The 19,140-nt window shown below is 41.9% G+C and overlaps 1 protein-coding gene across 2 annotated transcripts in view; it reads left to right on the forward strand.

Moving 5' to 3' along the window:
• Nucleotides 1-19,140, forward strand: part of LOC125464545 (cytosolic arginine sensor for mTORC1 subunit 2) — a 180,688-nt gene that overhangs the window by 77,740 nt on the left and 83,808 nt on the right. For both annotated transcript variants that reach the window (XR_009447293.1, XM_048557041.2), the window contains exon 2: nucleotides 4,758-4,828. Coding sequence is in view for 1 of the 2 variants with exons in the window: in XM_048557041.2 (XP_048412998.1) it covers nucleotides 4,758-4,828 (71 nt within the window). In the remaining variant the exon portion in view is untranslated. The remainder of the gene's footprint in view (nucleotides 1-4,757; nucleotides 4,829-19,140) is intronic.

The raw sequence follows: 19,140 nt of genomic DNA on the forward strand, positions 1-19,140 counted from the left end.
CATGTTACATTTACATTTTAAGGCGGAACATTTTTAGTTTCTTATGTTTGCTCTGGCTAGAGAGAGAGATCCCAAACATCTGAAGTTAGAACTTTTCTAGGATCTCTTCGAGAATGGTGATTACTGGTACCAGGTGGGTGGAGTGCTTTCAGTTTAAAAGTGTGCATGGTTTAGATGAAGTGATCAAAGTGGTATTAAAAGTAAAATTCACTTTATTGAATATGTATTTTTGCCAGACCTGGCTGGTTCACATATCAGTAATGTAAATGTAATCTATGCCTCTCTCCAAGATCCCTTAACATCTCTGGCACTGTTGTACCCCACAACTTATAGGTAAATTGCAGATTTGTGAAAGGTTATGCCTGCGATAAGTGGAGAGACAGATAGTATTGAGGATGCGGGGAGGCTGCAGAAGGATTTGGACAGGTTAGGAGAGTTGGCTTAGAAGTGGCAGATGGGAAAGTGTGAGATCATGCACTTTGGTAAGAAGAATAAAGCTTTGGACTTTTTTTTAAATGGGGAGAAAATTCAGAAGTCTGAAGTGCAAAGAGATTTTGGAGTTCTAGTCCAGGATTCTCTCAAGGTCAACTTGCAGGCTGAGTCAGTAGTCAGGAAGGCAAATGCAACTTTGTCATTTATTTTGAGGGGACTTAAATATAAAACCAGAGATGTAATTCTGAGGTTCTACAACGCTCTGACCAGGCCACATGTGGAGTATTTTGTGCAGTTTTGGGCCCCATATCCCAGGAAGGATGTACTGGCCCTGGTGCAGGTTCAGAGGATGTTCATGGGAATGGCCCCAGAAATGAAAAGCTTAACATATGAGAAACGTTTGAGGACTCGGGGTCTGTACTCGATGGAGTTTAGAAGGATGAGGGGGGATCTAATTGAAACTTGCAGAATACTGAAAGGCCCAGACAATATGGATATTGGGAAGATGTTAGGAGAAGATTGCTAGGAAAGACTAGGACCCAAGGGCACAGCCTTGGAGTAAAGGGAAGGCCCTTTTGAACAGAGATAAGGAGAAAACATATTCATTGCCACAGAAGGCTGTGGCGCATTCAGGTCATTCAGTACATTTAAGACAAAGATAGAAAGGTTAATAATTGTCAAGGGGATCAACAGTTACAGGGAGAAAGTGGGAGAATGGCATTGAGAAACTTATCAGCCATGATTGAATGGCAGAGCAGACATGGTGGGCTGAATGGCCTAATTTCTGCTCCTATGTCTTATGGTCTTAAGGCCTTTAAAAAAATCACTAGTCATGTGGAGTTTTGAGTAAACAATTTTGTAGTCTCTTTCTTCTGCGATATGTGGCATGCAGCTGATAGGAAGGATTGCAATATGCAAATAGCCAGTTAAACTATACAATGAGGAATGGTGGTATAAGTAGCACAAAGACTAAAATGTTCCTTTGGGTGTAGAACTTGTTTTCTTCCCTGCCCCAAAATGCATATTTTACATATTTCAAACAGCCAACCTCAGAATTATACTGGACCACTAGTTAAATGATTAGTAGACAATGGATTGCAGTGAAAGTGCAACTATGCTAATAAAGTTAAGACATTGCATTGGTAAAGTACTTTGAATACAATGAACATGCACACAGGAGATTTCACGTGCAGGCTTTAGTCAAACTAACCTCAGTAAATGTCTGTTACATTAAATATTTGCCTTATATATATTTCCTTTTCCCAGTGATTTTTCCTCCAAGCCTCTGATTCGTTCAGCTGTTGGACTTTATATTTAGACAATCTGTAATTTAATTTAGAAACCGTGTAGCTGGGGTCGGATGTTTTTGTTTCTTCAGCAAATTCCGTAAGTGCTATTCATTGTGAAGCATCCACTAGCTGGGGGGAGGGGGTGGGGTGAAATTGACAGCTATTTCATCAGCATATGCTCTGTGGCCCAATTCAGCACTATATTTGTTGCTTTCCATTTTTCTGTATTGTTTCCTAAAGTAGTTCTGAAAAGGGATTCAATGTTTTCTGTCCATTGAAGCCTATTACAAATGAGTTGAATGCTAATGAAGGATATTGGTTCTGAAGTAATGTATGCACTTTGCACTTAACACGTAAGTAATCTCAAAAAAATGAGAAACCCTTCAGTTAAAAAGAGAAACTTCCATGGCTCCAACATTTTCGTATCCATGAGAGGATCAACTGACTAATGAAATGTTTTGTTGTTACAGATGCTCTCCATAATGGAAAACTTAAATGTGAAGACCCAAGGAACTAATCTGTGGAGCTGGATGAACACAGCAGGCCAAGCAGCATCTCAGGAGCACAAAAGCTGACGTTTCGGGCCTAGATAATGAAGGGTCTAGGCCCGAAACGTCAGCTTTTGTGCTCCTGAGCTGCTGCTTGGCCTGCTGTGTTGATGCAGCCCCACACTTTGTTAGCTTGGATTCTCCAGCATCTGCAGTTCCCATTATCTCTCTCTCAAAGAACTAATCTGTTGTCGAGTTTAACCAGCTTTGGTTCCTTTGTTTAATTGATGGATTTGTTGTCCATCTTCCACATGGACCTATTTTTAAATGTTTTATTAGACTTAGACTTGAACTGATTTTTCATTTAAAATGCACAAATGTAATTGCCTTTCACAACACGTTATTGACTGACTGCAGAGAAATGTTTGGGATCTGAACAGACCCTTCAATTCAGCTTGCTTGCCTATTTAAAAAGAAATTACAGTGAATGTGTCACACGTCCTTGTTACTAGACAAGTCCACCAAATGCAGGCACATCTAGGTATAGACAGATGGAGTACGCTTCTTGTCCAAAATAATGGCTTTGCCTCATGCGTAGTGGGCACTCAGCAATCTTCAGGCAATCTGAACACATTAAGAGATTATTTACATTGGCATTCTTCAGAACCTTGAAAACATTACACAGACTGCCAGTACCGGAGGCATTTCCAAATTATGCTGTACGATGGGTGCTGATGGCTATAGCCCCAGGATGGAGCATCTAATTCTTTCGATTTCCTGCAGCAATGCTACACATACTGAACGTTACATGTAAACCTCTGATCTGGGCTTTGTTCTTATTAAGTGACACAGAACACCACCACATTTTCAACAGCAAAAACAAGCTGCTGATTAAACTCAGCAGCTTTGGTAGTCTGTTCTGAAGAAGGGCCACTGGACTTGAAACATTAACTCTGCTTTCTCTCCACCGATGCTTTCAGGGCTGCTGAGACATTTGTTTTTCAGCAATTCATGCTTTTGTTTCTTGACTTTCAGCATCTGGAATTCTTTGGGTATTTTCTTAACCACGTTTTCAACACCTGGATCTTTATAGGCTTGTTGTATTAGCTTAAACTGAACCATTCTAGGAGATCTGCAATTGAATTTAATGAAAGGTTGTGTACTCATCTCATAATTTGGTAGGAAAATCAAGTAAGTGATTTCTGCTTGAGCGAGACCGTAGGTGGTGAATGATGAAAAAGTGAGAAATACAGTTTACAGAAACAGCCAATGGATGGGAATGGGAGATCACGTGGCAGCAGTTGGCCATCAGTAGCCCAAAGAAACAGTTCCTGGGTTGGGGAGAATGATGGGAGAGGTCTGAGGCAACGATGGTCACATGAGAAGGAAGGGAAGTGTAGGACAGGTGAGGCCCTGGGATTCTTCGTGAAGACAGGAGGAGCATTCCCACTTTCTCAGGCCCTCGAGAAAACTATCAGACCAGTACCTATTTTCACTAAGACAGCAGGAACTGCCGATGCTGGAGTCAGAGCTAGAAAAGATTGGAGCTGGAGGAACACAGCAGGCCAGGCGATGTTCCTTCAGCTGCACACTTTGTTACCTATTTTCACTAGCTAGTTTCTGCGGTCATGTTGCAGCAGAATTGCTAGACAGGATTGGCATTGTGTGCGTCTCACAAGCCCCAAGGTCAGAAGGTCACAGGAGCTCATTGGACTCGATTTTTGAATATTGATGAGGACTTTACCTGCCAAGGTTTAAGGATGTCTGTTGTTTGCCAAAAGAGCCTGTTAAAATGTTTTGTGTCTTAAGTGGCATTTAAATAGGCAGTGTCCTCATTACTCAGTTTTAACCCATTGCCCACCTGGTCTTATTGAGTGAGGGGAGAAAAGGATTACAATTGGCCCTTTTAACTTCTGTTTAACATAACATGCCTCCTTTATTTGCTACGAATATCCAGGGACCTCATTGACAAACATTACTGCACTGAATAAAAACCAAAAGAACTGCGGTGCTGTAAATCAGGAAGAGAAACAGAATTTGCTTGAAAAGCTCACAGTCCAAAGATGTGCGGTTAGGTGGATTGGCCATGCTAAATTGCCCGTAGTGTTCGGGGTGTGTGGGTTATGGGTCTGGGTGGGATGCTGCGTGGGGTGGTGTGGACTTGTTGGGCCGAAGGGCCTGTTTCCACACTGTAGGGAATCTAATCTAGTCTAATCTATACAACCCGTCATCTGACAGCAGTAATTTTAACATGAGTACAGTTTTAGGAGTTTTTTTTTCCCCAATAACAAGTGCATGTTGTTCCAAACAAGATTTTAGATAGTCATTTGCTGCTTGGGTGAAAGAGTATCAACCTGAAATATGAACTGTTTTTCTCTCCGCAGATAGTCTCTGAATTGCCACGTGTTTTCCAGCATTCATGTGTTTTAATTTGATCTTTATCTTCAGCCCTTGTTTAGATTTATGATCTGGAACTTTGCAATCTGTAAAGAGCCCCTGTTGAACCATTCCAAACTAATGGTGTTCTTTTTATTTCTTTTTAAACAAGGTGCAAGTTCTTTAGCCTAACTGAGACTCCTGAAGACTACACCATTATTGTGGATGAAGAAGGATTTAAGGGTGAGAACCTTCTTTATAGCTGTATCAATTGGTTTCTTCAATAAAGGGTGTTGATGGTTCTATTAATGCCATGTGAACCTCGTAAAATGCTGACACTTGCCAATAATGGCCTACTGATGTCATTTACCATATCAGAGTTAATTCAGACTGGAACCTGCTTATTGCAGTTATTTAATATACTACCTGCCACACTTCCAATGGATTTTATTCAAGGCAGCAGTGGGTAGCTATCTCCTCGCTGTGTGTGGTGGTTTGGGCGAGTTGAACTGAATTGAGAAACACCTGTAACTTGTCCGGTAAATCGTCAATTTATACGGATTTCAAATATTCTGCCATAACATATGTTTCCAGGTCGTATTTTTAACATATTTCCTTCTCCGTTTTCACGAATGCTCAAAAATGGATCTGGATATAATTTGAAATCAGCGTGGATGACTTTCGCATGCTTCTGAAATTAGTGAAGATGTTTGATTCTCTTGCGTCTATCTGAGCACTCTTCTCATTTGGAAAGGGAGATCCTCTGTGATGCCTTGCTAGATGCTAGATAGGATTACAATAACCCAGGTTGTCACCTCTCACAGGGTTGATTGACTTATTTGTCAGATTTTAAGTTTCAAAACTTTCTTGTGTGATGTGTTGCTGCAATTATGAGCTGATCATATCGCAGTGAGATGACAGACCTAAGTGAACAGGGTGAGCAACTACCTCTTCCTAAACAATCCCATTAATCAAACATTGGAACATCCTCAGCAGGGAGTGGAGATTTGGTGAATTCTCAAATGAACCAGTTCCGAAACTGCATTGTATTAGAACTGTTATAGAGGTCAGGCTCAACACAAAATCGAATCCATTTAAAAATAATTACTCCTTTAGCTGGGGGTCGAGAGTAGTTGTACATAAAGGTAGTCACCACAATTATGTAAACTGTTGAATATTCAAACACATCTGCAAAAAGTTATGGAAGCATATACGATAACATGATGTATTCACTGCTTGTGCTCTCAAACAGCATTTTGTGAGCCCCATGTTGTATTGGAAGTGGAGGAATTGATAGCGTATTGCTTGCATAAATGACCACAGTTTTCACCAGTGCCAGTAGTGCTGAAGAGCCCGTCAGAGACAAAATAAAGGGCAATTTTGCCTGTAACCCCTGACTTTCTTCCGTGTGATCTTTCTTTAATTGGGGGTAGGGGTCAGTGTTTTAAAGAATGTGCCACTCTGAATGGCAATTACTGTGAAATTTTTTTTTACATGAAGTGAGTTTGACTACTGGCAGACATGAATGTCTGGAAAGGCAAACTCTTAGGCTACTAATCAAAAATGTAATCCATTCAGAATGGACCTGGCATATGTAGACCACTAGTTAGATCCCACACAGATGCCTTTGCATGTCTCCATTATTCTCAAAGCAGTATCTGTAAAATAAGAATTCATCTCCCGACTCTCAAAACCTGTCCAGCATCTACAAGGTTCAAGTCAGGAGTATAATGGAATACTCCCCACTTGTCAGGATGAGTGAAGCTCCAACATTCAAGAAGCTTGATGCCATCCAGGTCAAAGGAGCCCATTTCATTGGAATATAGTCACAAACATTCACTCCTCACAGCCCCCAGTGCTCAGTACTAGCATAGTGTACAATTCACAAGATACGCTGCTGCAATTCACCATAGTTTCTTAAACAGTACTTTCTAAACCCATGACCTCTTCCACTTCGAAAAATGAGGGCGGCAGATACATGGGAACATCGCCACCTGCAAGATCCCCTCCGAGCCACTCACCATCCTGACTTGGAGAGTCACTGGATCAAAATCCTGGAACTATCTCCCCAAAAGCATTGCGTGTCTGCCTATACCAAATGGACAACAGTGGTTCAAGAAAGCAACTCACTGCCATCTTCAGAAGGGTAGTAGGGACAGACAATAAATGCTGACTCAGCCAGCGACACCCATGTTCCATGAATGACTGGAGAAATCTATGAAAATGTTCACTGACCGGAGCTGGCCTTGCATTAGGGACCATGACTAGTGCTCCAGTCTCACTTAAGGGTGGCACGGTGGCTCAGTGGTTAGCAATGCTGCCTCACAGCACCAGGGACCCGGGTTCGATTCCAGCCTGGGATGACTGTCTGTGTGGAGATTGCTCATTCTCCCCGTGTCTGCATGGGTTTCCTCCGGGTGCTCCGGTTTTCTCCCACAGTCCAAAGGTGTGCAGGGTAGGTGGATTGGCCATGCAAAACTGCCCATAGTGTTCAGGGAGGTGTTGATTAGGTGGGTTAGAGGGGGATGGGTCTAGGTGGGATGCTCTGAGGTGTGGTGTGGACTTGTTGGGCCGAAGGGCCTGTTTCCACACTGTAGGGATTCTATATCTATAATCTATAAAACCTTTTCAGTATGTTGTCACTCTGGATTTCCCACTGTTACTAAATTGGCTGAGTTTGGTAACCGGTGATATATTGCTGAATAGGATGGTGAGTGACTTGGAGGAGAAGTTGCAGGTGGTGGTGTTCCCATGTATTTGCTGCCATTGTTCTTCTAAATGGAAGTGGTTGTGGGTTTGGAAGGTGCTGAATAAGGAACTGTGGTGAATTTCTGCTGTGTATCTTGTAAATGACATACTGTGCTGCTGGTGAGCACTGGGGGTGAATGTTTGTTGAAGTAGTCCAGCCAACCAGGCTACTTTGTTCTGGATGGAGTCTGTGGCCGCTTACATTGATACATTGTCACCTTAGGAGATGTACAAAACTCGAAAACCTTGCAGGAATACTCCTGTACCAGACTGACTTAATCCAATTCTGTTTTTAATTACATGTTTGTGGGATCACATTCTGCTCATCCATCTACTACTCTCTTAAAAAGAAGAAACATTAGTTCTTGCATAGAATGATTTATGAGTGTCATTGTCAAATATTATATCAGGGATATACAGACAGTGTAGTGAGAAGCAAGTGTGCCCATTTTATTGACATCCCGTCAGTAAAATTAAATTATAAACACTTCCCATGGACAACATTAAGTTTCATGCAATATCATAAATTAGAGGGGAGATCTGTGATTACTAATCCATTTGAAAGTTTTACTCCAACTGTAAAAGTTTGAGAAATGCTAACTTTTTGACAATATCAGTGAAATTACTAAACAAATTCACTAATAATATGTCCCTTTAAACTTCATTATAACAGACGGAAGATTTTAACAGAATATCTTTCTGTCTATTCTTTTGAAAACAAAATAACTAATGAAACAAATGATCTAATCAGTAGTCCCTAAATGGGGCAATAAAATAAAAATCAAAACTTTAAAAGAAACTTGCTAAGCTGATAATGCGGCCCATCCCCAACGGCACACAGCAGGTCTAATATGTAGTAGTGGACACAATAAAGCTTGCTGTCCAAACATTAGGAAATGGAAGAAAGGTACGCAGTCGGGTTGAATAACCCCCGAAGTCCAAATCTCAGGATGCACAAACAAACAGTCTTATTTGCCGTTGCTTAGAAGCTCAGAACGTGCATTTACACCACTGCATCAGGCATCCGCCTTTCTTTATATGTGCTAAAGGTATTCAATCAATCGGTGCCCTTTACCTTTATCCTACATCTTAATCATTCATCAACATACAATTAACATAAGAATTCAACCCTTTGAATGTTCCAGTTGATTTGACTTAATTGCATCAAGGTACAACTTCATGGGAAAAGCTCCTGCGTAAATCCTAGGAAATCAATTTGATACCTTTTACTCCCTGGATGATGTTTGCTGCTATATTTATTCGTTCCCTATGTGTCAATGACTGGGTTTCTCTTTTTAATCCTTTCATGAACCAACTCAAAAGGGATTTTTTTTGAATTATCTTAAGGATTCAACTGCTGCTGTTTTTTCCTGCAGATGATTTATGAATAAACCTATTTGTTAGTATTGAATCATTAATATTAATTGTCTTCAGAAGTGGCTTGGGCATGTTTTAGAAGCCTAGAAGAAATGAATGGATCTATTATTTGTCTGGGACTGGCATCCCTGATAATGAGGAACAGAAAGTCTTGCTTCAGTTCAAATGAAGTGCAAGCAGTACTCTGGGAGCTGGTTTTTAATATGGGACATGAGGAATTGTGTCTGGTGGAACCGAGATTTTCAATATAGTTATCTCGAAGGTAATAATGAATAGTGACACAAAGGAGAAACTGGTTGACAGTAAGAGTTAAGGGGAGTTGAGAAGAATTTTTACAAAGAAACCTTTTGAGTCAAACATTATTCACGTAGACAACTCTTGTGTCCAGTTCTGAGGACAAGAATGGAGGTATAGAAGAGGATAACCGACCGCAGAACCATGGTCCGTGGAGGTATAGAAGAGGATAACCAACAGCAGAACCATGGTCCATGGAGGTATAGAAGAGGATAACCGACCGCAGAACCATGGTCCGTGGAGGTATAGAAGAGGATAACCAACAGCAGAACCATGGTCCATGGAGGTATAGAAGAGGATAACCAACAGCAGAACCATGGTCCATGGAGGTATAGAAGAGGATAACCAACAGCGGAACCATGGTCCATGGAGGTATAGAAGAGGATAACCAACAGCAGAACCATGGTCCATGGAGGTATAGAAGAGGATAACCAACAGCAGAACCATGGTCCAGTTGCACAAACAAATACCAACAGGGCAGAGAAACTTGGGGGAAATGTATTTAGCCCCACTTTCATGTATACATTTTCTATGTCCCCATAGCAAGTTCCAGGTGAAGCAACACTTCACCTACACTTCCCAGAATCTAGTCTACTGCATTCCCTGCTCACAATGTGGTTTCCTCTACACTGGGGATACGAAGCGTAGACATCGTGACCGCTTTGCAGGACATCTGTGTTCTGTCCGCAAAAAAGACCCTGAAATACCATTTGCCTGCCACTTTAATACACCACCTATTCCCTGGCCAATGTCTCTGTTTCTGGCTTGTTGCAGTTTTCCAGTGAAACTTGACACCAGCTGGAAGAACAACACCTCATTTTCTGCTTGGGGACCCTGCAGCCCTCCAGACTCAATATTGAGTTCAATAATTTTAGGGCCTAGACTCTCTCATGTCCCAGCCCCCCACCCCCCACACCAGGCCTTGTTACCACATAGCCTGCATTACACACTCCTTGTAGTTAGTCACTAACAGTCCCCGTTAACAACTATTCACCCTCATGGCCAGATTGTTATCAACTCCTTTGTCTATCCAACTGTTCTTCTCTCTCTTCAGGCTCAATCCTATCGTTTACTCACTACCCCAAACCCGTCAATATTTTCTGCAAATAAATCAACGTTTTCCCAGCTACCATCAGTTCTGAGGAAGGATCACCAGACCCAAAACGTCTGGTGACATTTTCTTCACAGATGCTGCCAGACCTGCTGAGCTTTTCCAGCAATTTCTGTTTTTGTTCCTGATTTGCAGCATTTGCCATTCTTATGGTTTTTATTAAGTGCCAGAAGATGGAGCTTTTGCATGAAGACATAATTGACAAAGAATCAGCTAGAGCATGATGTTCAGTTCTGGACACCAGGCTTTAAGAAGAATGGTATAGGCTTTTAAAAGGGTGCCGAAGATTTGCTACTAGAATGACATGAAGACTTCAGTCGTGTGGAGAGAATGGAGAAGCTGGGGCTGTTTGCTTTGCAATAGGCACATAAAGGTGAGATTTGATAACAGTAATTGAAATAATGAAGGATTTTGGAAAGGAAAAAGGCTTCCACCAGCAGAAGAGTCAGTGACCAAAGGGCATAGATGTAAATTACTTGGCAAAAGAAACCATACAGTTTCTTATATAAATTGTGTATGTTGCCACAGCAAGTACCAGAAGATGGAGCCCCAAGACATGTCTAAATTTGGGCTTTTTTTTCATCCAAATCATTCCATTGAACTAAAGAATCCAGTTGAGACAGATCGATGTTTTTTTGCTGAATAATTTAGATTGGCTGTGATGATTCTCACCGAGGTTGTAAGAAAGGAGGGAAGCCACTGGGAGAGGAGAGAACACAGACCAGTTACAAGCTGCTGTACTATTCTCAACCTGTACTAAAGGAAACAATTGTCACACTGCCTGGCACTCACTTCCGGGCCTGACCCATAGTCTCCCACGCCCAACCCCAGGGGCTTCCCCATGCTATGACGTCAGGCCCCTTCTCCTGATCTCTGACCCTGGCATCAACCCCTCACCCAGCTTTATTTGAACTGCAAGGTCATGGGCTTCTTTGATACGTATGAATATACAATCCAATAATGAGCAGAAGTAAGCCATTTGGCTCCTCCAGCCTGCTCTGCCATTGGTGAATACTTTTCCATTTCAACAGGAAAGGATTCCATTATTTCACGGTATGGTTCAGTTTTGACCTGAGCACCATCATGTCAATGAATATATTCTGTTTCCCAAGACAGTCCTCCTTGCCATCACACTTTGCCTCTACAAGACAAGCCTCTGGCTGGTCCCATGAAGATCAAGACCAACTTGTACTTTGATGCCAGGCGACAGCAGTGCGCTTTCCTCAGATGCCAACTAACCCTCACTGTACCTCAGTGTACTCATTACCGGTCATTGGAAAACCCTGTGGGTGACCTGAAGAGATACAGCCTGATACTTGGACTGATCTGGGCAAGATCCACACAGAGCAGCTCGTCTCATGGAGTGCCACATACTTGTAGGACACCTCCGCTTTTCATGAAGGTCTGTGAGTTGAAAGCTCACTGCATGGGCAGCAAAGGGCTCAAGTGAACCAGCATAAGCAGATGTAGAGAAAGATGGGAACTCATTTTATCAGGTAGTCCAGAAGCTCAGGCAATTGTTTTGGGGACTTGGGTTCAAATCCCACCATGGCATATAGTAAAATGTGAATTCTGTAAAATCCGGAATTGGAAGCTCATCTAATGGTGATTGTATAACCATTGTTGATTATTGTAAATAACAGCTTTAGTCACTAATGTCATTTTGAGAGGGAAAATCTGCCATGTGGTCTGATTGGGACTCCGGATCTACAGCAACGTGGTTGTGATTTAAATGTGACTCCATATCACAGCAATGAACATTGTCCAAAGAAGTGCAGGTTAGGTGGATTGGCCATATTAAATTTCCCAAAGTCCAGGAATGTGCAAGCTGGGTGGATTCGCCATGTGAAATGTAGGGTACAGGGATAGGGTGGGGGTGTGGAGCTGGGTGGAATGCTGTTCAGAGGTCAGTGTGGACTTGATAGGCCGAATAGCCTGATTCCACACTGTAGGGATTGGACGATCCTATGTGGTTCTGATCTAATTGTGACTGCAGATCCATAGCAATGTGGCTGACTCTCAACTCACTCTGAGGTGGTTTAGCTACTCTGTTCAAGAGTAATTAAGGATTGGCCACTAATGCCAACTTTGCCGCTGATGCTCACATCACATCCAAGATTTTTAAACATTATCAGCGAGGCACATTTATGTTCACACTGCAAAGGGGACATTGTATTACTCTACTATCCCATTGCCACGATGAACATATCACCTGCAGACTGTTTGTACATCAGTGCACACAGCTCACACCCATGTCACCTGTAAAGAACAACTTCCAAACCTTGCCAAGAATTATGTTTGCTTTTACACAATGTCTAGTGCAAACATAATTCTGTGGAGATCCAATTCACAGTCAAATAATGTTGCTAAAAATAGTAACTGTTGTGTGTCTATAAACAAATAACGTTGAACAATGATTTACTGAAACATAAACAGAATAAAGTAGTCTACTGGCTTAGCTCCTTTCTGTGGTTATTTTATCAGTAAATCATCAGTTCTAATTCTACCTCTAGTCTACACAGATTTGTAATTCACAGTCCTGATGAAACACGATATTATTCTGCAAATGACCACTGTAGTCAACATTTAACACAATAAAAATGTTTGTTAAGTTTGATCCCATCACTGTAAGGTGCATGTATCAGATTTTAACTGCTTGAAATGCAGAAAGAGGAGATACTATGATTGTCCATCTGGTGTTGCTTATCTACTTTCCCTTGCCCCATGATCCGTAAGCCTATCCCCCACAGATTTGCTGAGAACATGCACTGCCATTTAAAATTGTAATTCATTCTCCTCAAATTAATAGAAAGGTCCTGTTCACCTTGGCTGGGTGTTCATAACAGGGAAATATATTTAGGGCAAGAAGAAAGGAGATGCAGGCAGCATTTAAATGGAAGATAACAAAAGTGTGGAGCTGGATGAACACAGCAGGCCAAGCAGCATCCCAGGAGCGCAAAAGCTGACATTTCGGGCCTAGAGCCTTATAGGCCCGAAACGTCAGCTTTTGTGCCCCTGAGATGCTGCTTGGCCTGCTGTGTTCATCCAGCTCCACACTTTGTTATCTTGGATTCTCCAGCATCTGCAGTTCCCATTATCACAGCATTTAAATAGAATTGTTGTCACGTGGTGGCAAAGATCTGGAACTCTCAGACTGAAAGAACAGTAGAAGCGTGAACCTGAATAACAAAAATGCTTTGATAGACACAGTGGCTCAGTGGTTAGCACTGCAGCCTCACAGCACCAGGGACCTGGGTTCGATTCCAGCCTCGGGCAACCGTCTGTGTGGAGTTTGCACATTCTCCCCGTGTCTGCGTGGGTTTTCTCTGGGTACTCTGGTTTCCTCCCCTAGTACAAAGATGTGCAGGCTAGGTGGATTGGCCATGCTAAATTGCTCATAGTGCCCAAGGATGTGTGGATTAGGTGGGTTAGATGTGGGAAATGTAGGGGAGTGGGCCTGGGTGGGATGTTCTTCAGAGGGGCATTGTGAACTTGTTGGGCTGAATGGCCTGTGTCCACACTGTAGAGATTCTATGATACAACTAAGTGTTGTAACCTACAAGGTTATGAGCCATGAGCCAGTATCAGTTAGGATTAGGCTGGATGGCTGCTAATCTGGACACACTGGGCCAAGTTGCCCGCTTCTGTGATTCTAACCTGGCCGTTTTTAGGTTTTTGCTTTTTCCCTAGATTCTTTATTCCTCTCTTGGTTCTTTTTCCTCTCTGTTATTGTGCAGTTACATTGTTGTGCATGCTATCATCATTGTTTGTATAATTGTGTGTGCAGACCGGGTTGGGGATGGGGGTATTAATAACTTCCCACCATGTGGAGTGACATATTTTTGCACAGGTACTTTGCTGCATAAAGAGATGAGCAGATGATAGTGTCCTTGATGATTGAGAACCCACAGCTTTTTATTCATGAGCTGCAGTGGCAGCAGATCATAAAGGAAGGGGGTCATGACCCCGTTATGTCCTTATGTCCTTACTCAACGTCAACACCGAATGAATACATCTCTCTGGCAACAGCCTTGAAATACAATATCATTCCACCACCATCAGTGTCAATTCTGTGACTTATTTCCAAGAAACACTTCACCTGACATTATCCGTTCGTGCCCCTTACAGTCATTGCCAGCACATACATATAAAGACTGATGGGAGAAAGAACTCACACAAAGATTCGTACTTCCCTTCCTTTAAAAAGAGAATCTCTGATGCAGTTGGTAAGGTGAACACACTGCTGTTTGGAATGAAAATCGTAGCTGCAATCCGAGTTTGTGAATGAGCAAGAGTCGGATTAGGGAGTCAGGTGGAGCACAAAGAAGGGGTTGGATAGAAATAGAAGTGGAAGATGGAAGCTCTGAGGTGATGAGAGAGTTCATATGGCGGGAGAGCATGAAGGAGAGGGAGGACAGGGGCAAGTGGTTCGACAATAGGTATGATGCAGAGCCACTCAGGACTCGGAGAGGAAATGTGAGAAGATGGCAAGGTATATACTCAGGTTGGAAACTAGAGTGAAGAACAGTAGGCAATGAATATATAAAAGGGGAGATGCTAGAAGAAATAAGACAGATTGAGATACAAATTGGAATATTGGCCACATAACCACCATGCAGGCTGAGCAGGAAAGGTAGTGGAAAGTATAGCTCAGTGTGAGACATCAATAATGGACAAAGCTTCCTCAAGCTTAAGCCAAGTTTCAGTCAAAACCAAAATTTCAACACAAAAATAGCATAATGGATAACAAGTAAACATGTTCACAAAGAAACAGTTGGAATGAAATATGGAGTGAGCCGATGGTTGATTCATGGCAGAGCCAGGGTGGTGACAAATGGGATTTGCAGCCAGCTGGCATGCTGAGTGGGAGAGGAGGATGGTGTCATTGACCCCTAAAGATAAGGTGGCAGAGGCAGCTTAGTGGATACTTTTGAAAATGTCAATAGAAAATAGAATGAAGCTTGAGTTCATTTAATCTTATTTGTTCTCTTGATGTGGACATCATTGATAAGGCCTGTATTTGTTGTCCATGCCCTTCTTCAAAGGGGTTTACGAGAATCGAGTGGCTTCCTTGACCACTTTAGAAAACACTAGGATTTACCCAGATTAGAGTGAAATTGAACTTTGATTTAGGCTAGACCTAAGTTTCCTTCCTCAAAGAATATCTAACAAACAGTTGTTTCTTTACAGTAACTGACAGCTTCTTGTTCACTTCAACTCATGTTAGCTTTTTTTATTTACAGATATTTAGAAGAATTGAATTCAGGGTCTTAACCTAGCGTGATATTTAGCATTATTGTCAACCCTTGGCTTGGAATACTTTGGGATGTCCAATGAAGTAGTTCTCTTTTCTGTATTGTGAAGAAATGTGGCATCTAGTTGGTGTATGTAACAGGTCTATAAGCAGCAATAAGACAAATGGCTTGACATTAGTTTGTCTAGGATGTTACAAAGTAATTCTGGATTTATCCAAAGAAGCTTCAAACCTGGATAGGTAACAGGAGAGCAGGAAGGTGGTGACGTGTGTTGGGTAGTGATTGGAAGGGCAAAGTACGCGAGAATAGAGAGATGAATTCTGGGCAAGTTTAGAACTTTGGAGCACTGTGTTAAAATTCAGGTTCACCCTTTAGACAGAGGTGAGGGGATTTTGTTTATCTGGTGCCAGAGGGTTGTTTGATTTTGCAACTCTCTGCTTCAGAAGGCAGCAGTGGCAGGATCATTGAACCTTTACGAGGTAGAGATATTTTTCTGAAGAAAGACCCCGACCTGAAATGTCAACTTTCCTCTACTGCGTTCCTCCAGCTCTATATTGTGTTGTCTCTGACTCCAGCATCAGTAATTCTTATGATCTCCAAGGTAAAGATGGATTCTTGTTAGGCAGGAAAGCAAAGGTTATCAAGGTTAGATCGGAATGCAAAATAAGAAGTTCAAATAGATCAGTCATGACCACAACAGCAGACTTGAAGGGCTGAATGACTGACTTCTGCTCCTAATTTGTATGTTTGTCTGAAAAGTTGCATGAGTGTCAGGCTTGAAGGGTTGAAAACAGGGACGAAGGGGATACAGAAGCAACGTGCTTGGTTTCAAGTTGACTTGTCAAGTTCTGGCAAATTGCAGTTAACTTTGTTTTGAAACGCATGAAAGCTGTTGTGTGTATTTCAGATCAGCTCCTCAGTGTCTCACTGACAGGATGTACAGAAGAGAGATTGTAGCCTAGACTCGACCCATGAAGGCTGTGGATGCAAGTGTGCTTTTTTAAAAAAGTAGTTGAGCTTTCTCGTGAAGAAAAATCAAGAAGTTTTTGTTCAAACAGTGATCTGAAAGTGCTAAAGAGAAGCATTGCATTTGGAGCAGTGTATTGGATCAGATTTAGTTTGATTCCATGACTTTAGTTCAGAGCACAAGCAGCTATTGAACCAGATGCTGTAGTCTGTGGAGTGCTGAAGTCCAGATAAAAATTTGCCTTTGTTGCAGTTGGCAAGAGGAGTGAGATTGGTTCAGGCTCTAGAGGTAGTTTGTAAGAAATAGTGAGAATGTTTTAAGGCTCTCAAGGATTAAAGGAATGTTTTAATTTCAACAGAACCTTTTCTATGATTGCTCATGTAGTCCGGTGAGAAGAGGTGGCATGCACCCCTTTTTTCCCCACTCCTCATTTGACACATGGTTCATTAAAGGGATATTCTTTCTAATTCATTGAGTGTTTAGCTGTTTACAGGCTGTGAAAAGCTAAATTGACATGTTTTGTCAAGTTTCTTTGAAAGGAAAAGGGGGTAGTTTTTTTTACTGTACTTCTAAGTAAAATAATAAGAAAAGCTCCAATTTTCTCACAAACACACAAGTACAGCAAATGGTTTACAAAGTGATGGCAGAAGGAGGTAATTTAAAAGTCCAGTAAAGTTCAAGTGTTACAGTTCTCATTGGTTGTTGATTTGGCAGAATCCAGGCGAAGCTTGGGTGACCATTCTGGTTTTTGTCTCAAGACAGTTTAAAGATATAATCAGCTGATTTTTCTGTTCTACTGGAGACAGCAGCTGCTGTATTGAGTTCTTTATCCGTGTTTTGCAGACAGAGATATTTTTAATGAAAAGCTTCAGACAGGATCACAGCTCATAAAAATAGATGGAGAGAAAGACCCCCATAAAGGGTGCTTCTGTGCTGTTCAATTACAGACTAGAATAAGTAGAATTATTGAATCACAACAGCACAGAAAGAGGCCAAGCAGCCCTTTGAGTCTGCACCAATCCTCCAAAGAGCATCTCACCCAGACCCTTACCCTGTCCCTGTAGCCCTGCATTTCCTATGGCTAATCCATTTGGTCGACACATCCTAGGACACTACAGAATTCTTAACCTGGCCATTCCATCTAACCTGCACATCTTTTGGATGTTTGTGGATCCTGAGTTTTGCTGAGCCCGTAGACTGTAGACAATGTGAAATGCGCTGATAGTTTCATCTCAGTATTGCCCATTTGAAGGTGAACACCATACCCGGTGATTCCATATGGAGACGTCGGGAGACTGGAGGTAGTTCTGAGCCTCAAAAGCCACCTAACTTTCAGCAGCCAATCAGTAGCTTGCGTCTTCAGCCCTTTTAAAAGGGCAGCTAGGGACTGGCAATAAATGCTGTCCAGCCAGCAACATCCACATCCCTCAATGAACAAAACACACATACAGGCCACAAGTGAACTGGGGAAAAGATACAAACTTTATAAATTCTATACAGTAACTTAAAGAATTTAAATAGTGTATTTCAAAAGACTTGCATTTCTGTAGCACCTGTCATGACCACAGGATGTCCAAAGTTGTATTGCAGCCAATGAAATATTTTCTGAAGTGTAATCACTGTTGTAATGTTGGAAATATGGCATCCAATTTGCACACAGCAAGGTTCCACAACTAGCTGTTTTTTGGTGGTACTGATTGAGGAATAAATATTGGCCATGACTGTGGGAGGGAAAAACTCAAGCTCAAGGCAATTTCCAAGAAAAGAAAGGGGAGAAAATGACAAACAGCCAAGCTGCAGTTTTCAGGTGTGCCTCCTTATCAGCTGACCTCACAGTTTTAGCAAAAACTCATACTCCGTAATACGATGTAAAAATGATGATGCCCATCTGGCTGTGCTACTCTGCAGCATTAGAGCCCTTTGTGTGCACTTGCATATTGCTAACAGCAGCAAAATCTAAAGGCCATCTTTTAAAATACAATGCTGAAACTTGACATCTGGAGGTATTCAAAATAACACTACATTCTGCTTTTTGCCCTCTTTATACATTTGGATGAAAACTATTGATTTCAATCAGCAGGACTTTAAGTGTTAAAGTGCTTTTAATACTAAGATTTGAAATCTTTTGGTCTCTAGACTAAATACAGATGCACTGTGACACAATGACTTTTGCTAGATTATTAGCCAGTAAAAACATTCATCTAATCACTAAAACCAAGTACTGTGTTACTGATGAGTTGGCAAATGGCCAAAATAAAGCCTGTTCTATATCATAGAAGACCCAATGGAAATATAGAATGGGCTTGCAAAACATGTTGCTAAGGCCTGAAGTAAACTGTACCATATTTTCAGGGTTTTGTTTTCCCATCTCCATTTGAAATGGTGAGATAACAAGGTGTAGAGCTGGATGAACACAACAGGTCAAGCAGCATCAGAGGAGCAAGAAAGCTGACGTTTCAGGTCTAGACGCATTTCTGAAGAAGGGTCTAGGCCCGAAACGTCAGGCATTGTGCTCCTTTGATGCTGCTTGGCCTGCTGTGTTCATCTAGTTCTACACCTTGTTATCTCAGATTCTCCAACATCTGCAGTCCCTACTGTCTCTGAATCCATTTGAAATGGTTCCTGTTTGAGGAGAATGGCCTTTGTGTGCCTTTTGAGTACTGTTTTCTATGGGCTGTTAGGGTCCCCTACATGACCCGGAGAGCCTGTTACTGTAGAGAGGACATAGACTGTGAAGCAGCTCCCCCTACATTTGCTGTGCAGGAACTACTGGCTCCCAAGTAGAGACGGATTTATATTTTTG

Source organism: Stegostoma tigrinum, chromosome 27, assembly GCF_030684315.1.
Source record: "Stegostoma tigrinum isolate sSteTig4 chromosome 27, sSteTig4.hap1, whole genome shotgun sequence".
NCBI classification, from domain to species: Eukaryota; Metazoa; Chordata; class Chondrichthyes; order Orectolobiformes; family Stegostomatidae; genus Stegostoma; species Stegostoma tigrinum.